General features: G+C 43.3%; 1 protein-coding gene across 2 annotated transcripts in view; it reads left to right on the top strand.

Moving 5' to 3' along the window:
- The window catches only part of mpp7a (MAGUK p55 scaffold protein 7a), a 179,506-nt gene that overhangs the window by 40,165 nt on the left and 127,296 nt on the right, over window positions 1-12,045 (top strand). For both annotated transcript variants that reach the window (XM_050057012.1, XM_050057013.1), the window contains exon 2: window positions 250-418. In XM_050057012.1, the coding sequence (XP_049912969.1) occupies window positions 382-418 (37 nt within the window). In that variant the 5' untranslated portion in view covers window positions 250-381. The remainder of the gene's footprint in view (window positions 1-249; window positions 419-12,045) is intronic.

The raw sequence follows: 12,045 nt of genomic DNA, 5'->3' as shown, positions 1-12,045 counted from the left end.
GTCAACTGTGAACGTACTGTCAACACACACACACAAGCGCACACACACACTCAGTGAGTCACTCACTGTCAATCGCTGGCTCACCTACACACAAATGCATATATTTGCTAGTATGGTAGATATCCATATCCATGACTACAGGCAGCTACAAGATCCCATAACACAGAACACAGTAGCTGACTGACACACACGTGCATGCGGCCAGTCTGCCATTTGACAAGTAGGCTCTAAAATCTTGTTCTCTTGCAGGGCTCCATGGCATAAAGCCTGTCCTCACATTCAGCCGGTCCCTTGGGAGAGCTGCCGAGGAGCTCACTACTCTGACGCCCCGCTGCCATTTTCCACAGCCTGAGGGGAACCAGGAAGCAGCCGGCAGGAGCCATGCCTGCCCTGGCCACCGGAGCCGGCCACGAGCCAGGTACAGACCCTTCGGCCAGGAACACAATCTGAAACACAAGAATTCCTGCACAAAACCAGTAAAATGCACTCGTAAAGAGTATTTGTCTGCTTTGATTCAGGTTTTTACGTCTGCCATCAGTGCACAAACAGAAGAAAATGTTCATTTATCTTTATTTTAGAGTCAGCCACCACTTAAATTTAATTTCAAATTAGAAATGATTGACTCTGAAATTGTCTAAGGCTGCTTTTTCTAGACTGCAGTGGACCTTTTAAAACTGTGGTTGGAAACTAAACCAATGTCCATTTTCACTTCATTTTGTTCCCTGCCAAATGAAAAACACACCACTGCAATATTCGCACCACAACAGAGAGCAAAAATAATGTCCAAATATGTATACTCCGTCTCTCTGCTCTGTTCTGAGGAGAGTGTGTGAGTGTTTGTGTGGATGAGTGTGTGTGATGTCAGAATGAAATACGCGTCAAGCTTGTCAACGCCGAGACAGCTGCCAGAAATCACCACCTCTCCCCTCAGGAGCACTATCCCCCTCTCAGTCTGGCTTAATGGCCGGCTACATCATCACACACACACGCAGGGGGACCCAACAAGCTCAGGATAGCAAATGGACAAAAGGAGGACAGACATTATGTCCTGCCCTGATGGATAAAGAGTGTGTGCGTCTCTGCGTCCAGACTTTTAACAGAGTTACCGTAGCCCCCGTCATCCTGGAAATTTGTGCAGACAAAGTAGAAAGCCAGACCGTCAATTGCGATTAGAGTCATTTTGGGCAATTACCGGCGAGGGCTCAGGTTTCCAAATAAAACACGTAAAGACTCCTCCGGCCCATCTCCTCTGCTTCCCCCTTGATGGTCCTGTGAAGTTGTGTGTGCAGGTGAAACATGATGAACATTATAGATGAACGTTAGATCACTGATCTCCAGGCCTGGTGAAGTCACAGATATTTGCGGCTGGCCTGGCATCAGGACTCCCCGGCATTGTACCAACATTTACACAGCGTACTGGCAGTGTTGCTCTTGATATCATAATAATACTGTTGAATTAAGAGATAAAGCTCCGTTAGGATGATGGAAAATCTGCCGTATTCATGGTGTGCTGCAAGAGACAAACCTTTCAGCTACATCTGGTGCTGGTCAGATAAGTTAGAGCTCGAGACTTGGCGGTGTCAGAGAGAAAATAGATGAAGGAATGATTGCTGACCAGTTTACCTCGATTGATACTCTGTTATTTGGTTATTCTAATTCTCTGTCCCATTATTGAGTTATTCTGTATGATGTAGCCGTCTTATTCTGGTTTTAATAAGTTGATAATACGACTTTCTAAATTATTTGTAGGCGCACTAGCTGAGAAAATGTTTGCATTTTTGCTAAAACGGTACTTCTGCAAACAACACCTGGGCAATCGTGTGCGTTTTAACTTTTCTTGTGCATTCTGTTAAGTAATAAATTAAACTTGGATTATACTGCATGGTGTCTATTACAGTTTCTAAGCTGTGGCTCAGAGGCAGAGCAGGTCGTCCACCAATCACAAGATCAGGGGTTCGATCCCCGGCTCCTTCAGTCTGCATTTCAAAGTATCCTTGAGTAAGCTATTCAACCCCAAATTGGCTGTTGAGTGTTCCATCGGTGTATGAGTGTGTTAAAAACTGAGTAGCAGGTGGCACCTTGTATGGTAGCCTCGCTCACCAGTGTGTGAATGTGTATATGAATGGGTGAATGTGACTTGTGAGTGGTCAGATGACTAGAGAGGCGCTATACAAGTGCAGGTCCATATTTCCTCAGGATCATTTCTGATTTAAGGGCAAAATTTGTGATGTCTAAAGTAGGGATGTTCCTGTCGACTAATTTACCTGTCGACTAAATGAAAATGTTAATTAAGACTAGTCGACTAGTCTAAAAAAGGAAAACATTCAGAAAACAGTCAAAATTTAGCACAATTTATTGTTAAGTATTTGAAACATTGTCCCCAAAAATATTGTGTGCATTAAGAGCCCTTTGAAGCCTTTAGTCACAGTCTTCAACAACCATGTTGGATTTTAAATGCTGCTGAAGTACGAGACACTTTGCGCCATGCGGTATGAATGTGAACATGACGGCAACTCAGTCAAAAGTTAACCACTAAAATAACATCTAAAATGAATAAACTGCCTCTGAAATGTGGGGCACATTGAACCTTGCAGATTATCTGACAGAAATGACAGCAATTCACTTTAAAGTTAATAAAACATCTAATTTATAATTAAATTCCAGCTGAAATGAGAGGCATGTTGCTCCGTGCAGTATGAATGTAAACCTGCACATTATTAAGTTAACAAATAATATAACGTCTCATTGCTGCTGAATTCATTTTCTAGACCAAAGTGCTGCCAAACCGCGCTGGTTTTGCGAGAGGACATCTCTCCAATTTCCCACCGTGCTGTTTTAAAACTCCAGTCTACTCGAGCATTACTGCGGGGACTGCTGTCTGATGGCTCTGTAGCACCCACTAGTGGTGGGCGGCTGCATGACAGTTAAGATGCCTTGTACGTGAATAAAACACTAATTGGTTTAACTGACTAATATTTTTGGTGCCGACTAGTGAAGGGGCAGACGTTTCATCATTTAGACGTCTAATTGCGCCCATCCCTAGTCTAAAGCAGTGGTCCCTAAGTGGTAGGTCGTGATCCAAATGTGGGCCGTGGGTCCATTTTGATTGGAGCAGAAATGCCTAAAAACGTCACAACATGCATTGCAGTGTTTTTTGCAGGGCTGCTGTAAAATCAGCCGATTTAGGCCCAACAATCCCCAAAAAAGCCCGCAGCATCCTGAAGGGACTGACCAATATGTACTTGAGAATGTAATCAATCGCATTAATCGCCCAGAGAGCCTGATATGTATAGGGCAGGAAAAAGTACCAACAGCTTTTGAGAAGTGCCGGTGCACCAAAATAAAATCATGGTACAGGGTAATTCCTGACTTGACCCAAATCTATCTGGGACCATACTTAATAACACTTACCTTTTTTTTTCTCTCTGCTATCCTCTGCATACCAAAGAGGTTTTTAAGTCCAAGTAACCAAATATCTGTTGGGAAAACCTTTCACTTTAATAAAATCAATCTCTTGGCACCCTTTAGAGCTAAGCGCCTTTTTTGGGCTGTGGTGCAGCACAAACTGTGAGTTATATCCACACACAAATATTGAATTAATGACTTCAGATAATGGTAACGTCCTAAAAGATGCAATCATCTTTGTAAACTAGAAGCCCAGACATATTATGTAAGAAATGTTTGACTCTTTATTAGAAAAAGAATATCAAACATGGATGTAATGAAATAGCTTCAAGCTTTAGGTGTTTGTTGGTTTATAATACAGCTCTGATATCTATTGTGTTCGTTATGAAAGCACAATTAAACTACTTTCTAACTGGAGGTAATCGTGCCTACATTCTTTTATTTACAGCAGAGGATTTGAACTAGAATTGGCTGACGTGTCGTCTCAGTGTACCGGACGTCCACATCAGCTGCAGCAGGACCCTCTGCACTGTTCTGGAGATTTGGCTTGTATGTAGCAACACCTCTGCAGGCGAGCATAAATCCACAGAGGCTAACAACACCTCCTCCACATGTGGTGGCTGCCAATAATTACAGAGACATTACAGTGTCTTGCCGGTACCTTCGCTTCTTTTCATTAGCAGCCCTGCCATCTGCAGACCCCTCAACAACACCCTCACCACACACACTCGCAGAAGATGAAGTACTGTGCTCTGGCTTTTAACATAATGGGGAAAATATTATCATTAATTTAACTATTCTTTAGTAGCAGCTCTCCTATTTCATCACCAGATTTGGACACATAAGTGTGTGTGTGTGTAGATCTTATTAAAATGCTCATTATTGGAGTGTTTGGAGAGCAAACACGTGGGCAGACAAATGGAGGGCACATGTAAGATCATACCATCTTTCTCTCTCTGTCTCAGCCCAAATAAACAACAGGCCTCTGTATGAATTAGATTCTAATAAATGAAACCAAAAAGTGCGAAAATAAAGTTGAAAAACAATAAAATGTTGGAAAACCAGCTTTAAAATATGACCACGGTGAGTGCTGGAGAGAAAGTCCTGGTGATTGGGTTACTGTGGACTCATTTCACCGTGCGACTTTTAGATTTTTCATGAATACTTTGGAAGCAGATTAATGACGAGGCTTTGGTTGATGACGCTGGCCCTGCTCTCGGTGTTTGAAACATTTTGTGCGAGCGTATCCAAGCCCTACTCTCCATCCTTCAACATCCAGAAAAACCTGCCCCACGCTTCAGGATGCTGATATGTGACATTTTCTTGGCCGCTATTCTTGGGATCTAATACACAAACACACATTAATTCACATTCTAACAAGGCGGCCAAGACGAGACAGAAAATTAGCTTTTAATTGTGCAAACACTTCACAGGGCTGATAATGGGAAGCTTGCTCCGCAGAGACGATAAGTCAAAACTGTGCTCAGATTAACCTGAAAACTCTGTAACCCCCTCTTCCAACAAAGCTATGCAGCTGCTCTCCAGGTCCTTTCTCTCCTCCAGACAGCTGCTGTTTAGTCATTTCTCCTCCTGTTCAGCCGTGATGGAGTTTTGTTGTGGGCTCAGTCGGGGACAGATAACTGTTACGCCTCCGCTCAGTTTGGCTCAGCTCATCTCAGTTTATTTCAGCTCCCACTCTGGGATCTTCAGACAGACAAACCCAGCCCACTCCTCTGTCTGCTACACACCATTTATCTCCCTGCTGAGCTCCATTAGCTGCAAGGTTAAGTTTCGAGAAACTTGCCCTTGTTTTTTTTTTACTCTGTGTGGGTGTTTGTGTTTTGTTGCATTTATATTATGGTCTACCAGAAAGCTCTACTTACCCCTACAGTATCACAGGATGTCCAATCAAAGTGCCACCTCCGTGCTACAGACTCATAAACAGAGACACGATAACACTGATTTAGAAAATAGGAATGTTGAAATTCAAGTTTATCATTGTCCTGTTGAAATCAAAGATCGTCTGCTGCATGCATGAGTCTAAACTCTCTCTCTGTGTGGGACTTGGAGTCATTTCAGCAATCACTTGCCCCTTCACTTGATGAGGGCTGCACAGTGATGGCAGCTCGATGTCTGCTGGCGAGGAGCAATCGAGAGAGCTCTCTCCGCTCTCCCATCACAGACGCTCCACATCTGGTTTATGCCATTCAGAGGTCAGCGAGCTTCCTGGAGTGAGAGTGGGTGTTTGCTCCGTGTAGCCCCATTTCCTCCCTGCTTCTGCAGTTATGTGATTGCAGTTTTGTGGTCGTTTTGTTCATTTGTGGGGGAGAGGTAGAGCGGGTTGATATCGGCGATTTAGAGCCGGAGACATCAGAACGAACAGCTGGACTTAAATCTTTACTAGATAGGAGTGGGCGATACTTTGCTATCTCTAGTTTCACATATTTCACATGAGTCTGTACAGTAAGTGAGATATGTTTACATCGCTTCTGTCTGCATTTTGGCAGTCACTTTCTCACGCTGCATAGTAGATTTGAATTGGCATCTATATTCTTAAAATTAATCCGAAGGTTACCTTCTATGAATGTGTGATACACCCCCTAGGCAGTGGTTGAAATGGGCCAGTTCACACATTTCTACATTTAACTCCTTGGTGTACCCTGGTTTTATTTTGGTGCACCGGCACTTCTCAAAAGCTGCTGGTACTTTTTCCTGCCCCTTCATATCAGGTTCTCCAGGCGATTAATGCCCCTCCAAAAACTACATTCCCCAGGCTCATCCTTGTAAATAGGCCAAAACCTGTAAGACAGCGAGGTTTATATCCAAGGTTTTGGCACGGAGACTGAGGATGAGTCTGGTGAAACGTGGGCAGTTTGAGGAGGTGTTCCTTGGCCTTGTCAACACAGTTTCTTTATGTCATGTGTTTATGCTAAAAAAAAGTCATCCGATATTTATGTATCAGATTTTTTTTACATTCTCAAGTACATATGCAGGCTTTTTTGGGGATTGTTGGGCCTAAATTGACTGATTTTACAGCAGCCTTGCTAAAAACACTGCAATGCATGTTGTGACGGTTTTAGACATTTTTGCAAGGAAATTATGGGAGCAAGTGAAAATTGTAAAAAATAGTCATTGTAAAAATAGTAATGTATAATTCATAAAAAAAATCAAAGGCAGCTTGTTTCAGCGTTGTGAGTTAGTGATTTATACCACACTAACGTTATCACTAATCATACATATTTAATCTAACGCATGTTGACTGTGTCAGCACAGCCTCTGTCATGGTGATTTGTCTTGTCTGTTGTCCGTGTGTTTTGTGTTGTGCCATTCTTCGGTGTATTTTGCGATAGAAACTAGTTTGTTAATCGATGACGTGTATGCTCCACCACAGTATTGCACACGGTGTGAAACAATTTACCTGTGCTTTTGTGCAGAACATCTGGAAATGGCTGATCAATGCCAGCCTCAAAAATTCTCAGTTGGGCTATTTTATTTTTGCATTTTTGAGGATTAGTTGGGCTATAGTTTTTAATTATTATAATTTTCTAAGAAAGCCTACATCTATTTTAATCAACTAAACTCTCAGCATGAAGTTTAGAAAATTAAATTACATATAGAAGTTGTTACTTCTTCTTGATTCAGGGAACAAGGCACAGCTTAGTTAATTGGTCTTATGTTGAAATCAGTTGGTTTTGACTGACTGCTCTGCCCAATACTGCTGCTGTGTCAACTGCTTGCTTACAAGCCCCCCATGTGCCATTACAGTCAATGCATGATGCCCCTTAAACCATACACTGGAGACCCGCCCAAATCCTTGCACACACTCTCAAACAGGCACTTCTAAAGACCCCGATGCCCTTTTATTAACCTTATTAAAGTTAACTGTGTTATTCCAAGCTGTACCTGCGTGTTCTATCAAGGTTTACAGCCCCCGCACAGCATTTAAAGATAAGGGTGGTTCAGCCGTGCACAGCTGCGGAGGAGGTGGGCGACACTCGCATGAAAGACTACACATGGAAATCTTGCGATGGGACAACGCTTTTACCAGATACGCTAATAACTTACTGGCTGCATGTGTGCATGTTTGTGCGGGAGCGATAGATGAGTGATTCCAGCCATCGTATTCGATCCAATCCTGAACACCCCCTGTTGGAAAAGGTGATGGCTCTATAATGACATTGAGTAATGAGATGCAGATATTCCTATGGTGAGGCACTTTGTGACTTCCCTGCATTACGGCTTCCACATACACACACTCCTGTGTAGGACAAAAGCATACATGGAAACACAAATCTCTGAATGATACGAGCAATATGATAAGAATATGGTCGTATTTTTTTTCCTCTGTCAAGGTTAACAATAAATTTTTCCATCCTGATGTCAAGAATCCAGAGCATCTGGCCTTGGCCGGGTTCAACTCGTGGGAGACATAAGGGAGGGTTGGGGGAGGACTCTGCCTATGTCAGGGGGGTGGCGTTCCTCTGGGAGCTTCCAGCCATTTGTCGTGGTCCTTGGCCAGCAGCCGGCTCTGTGCCGCAGTGATACAGTACCGAAACACAAGGATTTGTTGCCACTGGAAGAGCTCCCTGTTTCCAGTTACATCAGGACTAAAATTTCCACATCATTTTAGCAAAAAAAAAGTGAGAAAAAAAACACAGTCAAAGGAAGCAGATGTAAAAGAAAGAAATCAAGAGAGTGCCACTGAGAGTGAGGAATGATGACTTTTATTTGTTTGAATACGAAGAATTCCTTCTCTTTTTGTTGAGGTGGGATGACATCCTCCGCTGTTCTCATCCAAAGCACACAGGCTACTAAATCGGTCATTGGCGAGCAGGACATGCTCACTTGCATGAGGAAGAACCTGAAAACAGCTTTACAGACCATGTGCTCTGTTTGACAACCAGGCAATAGGATGTTGAGTAATCGCTTGCAACTTTAAGAGTGAGATGGCGAAAGATTTAGAGTGTAAATTTAACACACAAATTTTCATAAGTGCTTCTATTAACGTATGATCATAATGAAGCCTTTCAGGTGGTATTGGCGCCGCTGATATCCCTGGAAGACATGCTAGAAATAAGTAGCTGGCCATGGCTTTGGACAGAACATGAGGGCCCGTGCCAGAGAGTCTGCTGCTGTTCCATCGCCATAATAAGCGGAGGTGGCAGGTCACTTGGACATGACTAGCTTATTGTGGCTTCTGTGTTTTGTCTGCCATGTTAGAGTGAATCTAAGCTTAGCCGGCTCGAGCTTGGCCAAACAGCGGCTTTTCATCTCCATCTGGGGGAACGAGAAGTTCTGGATGACGACTGCCAAGCTCAGTCTCCCCGCAGACTTTTGGACCATCCATCCCCGCATCCAACAAACACTAGACTGCCACTCTGCTATATCCTCCATCCTCCACATCTCATATATCTGTCTTTATCCATGACACCGTCTCTGTCGACATCTTTTTGTCTGCCCAGATATTCCGAACCTTTTGTCTTTTCTTCATGTTTAATTTCTCTCCTGTCTATCTGTCCTTACATTATATATCATTTGTGAAGTTTAACTACTCAAACCTGGAAAATATACCGAGTTCCCTGTGAGTTGCTTTACTCCGGCCACGTTGCAGGTGCTTCCACTCAAGCCTCACTTGTCTGCAGTGTGATTGTTAAAACTGTTGTCGCTGAAAACACAGCTTGGTCTTCAGGTTGCTGACGGATCCTGCAGACTATATGCATTCAATTATGTTGATTAGACTTGTACTTTTGTCCTGAGCTCTGTTTTCAACGTGCTGACAGCCCTTTGAAGTGTAAAGGTGTGACGAAGCACGGAGCAGAGGACGGGGCGAGGCACTTGCTACGTGATATTCGATGGCATGTTGAGAATAAGGTGAAATAAAGTAAATCCTTTTTGAAAAGCTTGGCCCGTCCTGGCTCTGAAATGCAACTGATAAGGTCCTGCAACCTGGATTCTTTTTGCTCCCCCCTGAATGGAGCATGATCTCAGCAAGGGCCGCGGATTCTTTATAGGCCCTGAAATGACACACATCCAGAGTTCAGCCTGCGGTAGTGAAGCAGTCGATATATGATCAGAGTGACGGTTGATTGCACCTGGACCGGCCCACTGTACTTGCTGAAGTCATTTTTCCATGCCGTGGAGCCCTAACTAACATCTTGCAAAAGCCACTCGCTCTTTTCCCCCTCCTCCCGAACGATGGAGTTATTCAGAGACCGTGACACTGAAATATCATTGAAGATGGTATTGGTGGGCTCAGTCCCCTGACCTTTTTTTAATGTGGAGAAGTGGTTTGGTCTTTGGAACTGGTAATGGGAGGTTTGCGGGCTTGAATGGAGCGTGGATTCCTGCTGTTATGTTCATGAGCCAGCCTTATATATTACCACTCTCCATGCTCTTCCACGGTCTACCACTGTTGTATCCCAAGTAGAACGCTGCTGGACTCATTCAAAGTTATGTTCAAAGATCACAGCGTCTGCTCAGCTAATACATCTTGTAATACTATATAATTTTATGTCTGGTAGGTAATGCCGCAGCAGTCAAAGGTCACTTAATCCAGACAACCAATGCTCTGATATTCCATGCTCCTGTCTGCTACTTTAGAAGAGAGAGGCTGGCTTGCACCACCAATGATTAATTACCAGCTGCAAGCTTGTGACGGCTGATATTGTTTTAACCTCATGATTCTATATTTGTCCATGTCATCATGGCAAAATGTCCTGGAGTCAACAGTCGCAGCAGGAAGTACCAGAAAAGCTATTTTGAGCATGCAGGTGTTTATATCTGTGTGTCTATGGACAGATTTTTGTCATCATGATAAGACAGCAGCCATGCAAGATACAGTCACAAAACTTTACAGGTGTGTAGCTGACATCAAAATGAAGGTCAAGTTTGAAGATGGGCGTGGTACGAGCCATGGGACAGGAAGTAGGAGGGTAGGAAGTAGGGAAGGAGCCAATGGGACAGGAAGTAGGAGGGTAGGAAGTAGGGAAGGAGCCAATGGTCCCTAACTTTACACCCCTGGCTCATGAAACTTTACAGATGTGTAGTTGAGATCAAAGTGACAGCTAGGTTGGGAGATGTTTGTTGTCTGAGCAGTGGCACAGTGGTGCAGTCACAGCAATGTGGTTTCTGTGAAGTCTGCATGTTCTCCCTGTGTCAGCGTGGGTTTCCTCCAGGTGCTCCAGCTTCCTCCCACAGTCCAAAGACATGCAGGTTAACTGGTGACTCTAAATTGTGCGTAGGTGTGAATGTGAGTGTGAATGGTGACTTGTCCAGGGTGTACCCCGCCTCTCACCCAATTACAGCTGGGATAGGCTCCAGCCCATCCACGACCCCCAACAGGATAAGCAGTTACACTAATGAATGAATGAATGTTGTCCGAGCAAGTTCACCAGAAGTGGGGGGCAAGGAAGCCAGGAAGGGCCCATTTAACGCCCCTGATTGAAATTTGTGTTAAGTGACGGATCGCTGTATTGCAGCTGGAGTGATCCCATTGAAAGATGGTCTCTAGTTTGATCTAAGATTTATCGATGTCAACCAAAATTAAATAAAGATTAATCAATATAGAGATGCTTGTTTAACCAAAGTGAAATAAGTAGGTCCTGTGCTGTCAGGACCTAATTAGTAGGGTATAAAAGAAATGGGGTTTGGGGGAATGTGTTAATGTTTGAGGAAACTTTCAGCTGCTCTGTATTCCTTAACAAAAGTGTTGGTGTTTGCTAGCTAACTAAAGGTCAGTTAGGTAGCCTAACATTCCTCATTATGGCTCGGAGAGAAGAACTAATTTCTCCTCATGTAAGAAAAAGTTGTTACCTTAAATAATGGAGCAATGTGACCAAGTAATAGAAGAAATAGAATATAAAAAACAGACAGTAGCAGCCCAGTAATCAGTAACAGCATGAAATCTTAGGGCCACTGTGAGTTGGAACATTGGTGGTACAGCTGCATTTCTTTCACTGCCATGTTTGACAGTTGGTCCAATCTTCCTGTCAGCTCCATAACAGTTTCCGTGCTCAACTAATATCCTGAGAGAAACTCAGCAGCATCATCATAAAACTCAGTTGGGTTGAATCTGTCCCTTAACAGTCTTTAAGAAACTTTATTTTTTTTGCGCAATCCATCTCATAAAGGTGCCTTTATAAAAGCTAAACCTCCTCAAGTTTAAGTTTAAAGTAAATACTGTATCACATTTGCAAACTAGAGTTTAGAGTTTTGGTGGAACAGGATTTGATTTAATCTAGGTTTGGAGTGAAAGCTAGACTGATGTTTAAAGAGAGGTTTAGATTTATTCTTTAGTAGTTTTCAGCTAGTTTTTTTAAGTCTAAAGTTTCTATTATTTACTGTTATCAGGTTTAAAAATTAATCCTTAATGGTGCAACCCAGCCAGAAAGTTTTTAAGGGAGTTAGCTGCTGGTAGTCCTCAGGAGAGAAGAGGAGCCGTATGGGGGCAGCGGGCTGATGACATATCAGTCGTGTGTTGGCTGTGAACAAGTGGCCCTAAACACTTCTCCTTTTGTTTGGCACCTGACTCAGGTTAAATCCATCTTCACGCCCACTGTCTGTCTAGAGTTCCTCCCTTCGGACGCAAATGTGTTTACATTAGTGCAGGAATCATCATCATCGTTGTAACTGTTATTTCTT

This window comes from Epinephelus moara, chromosome 11, assembly GCF_006386435.1.
Source record: "Epinephelus moara isolate mb chromosome 11, YSFRI_EMoa_1.0, whole genome shotgun sequence".
Taxonomy (NCBI): Eukaryota; Metazoa; Chordata; class Actinopteri; order Perciformes; family Serranidae; genus Epinephelus; species Epinephelus moara.
The sequence above is the reverse complement of the archived record's forward strand: the minus strand, read 5'-3'. Positions and strand labels throughout refer to the sequence as shown.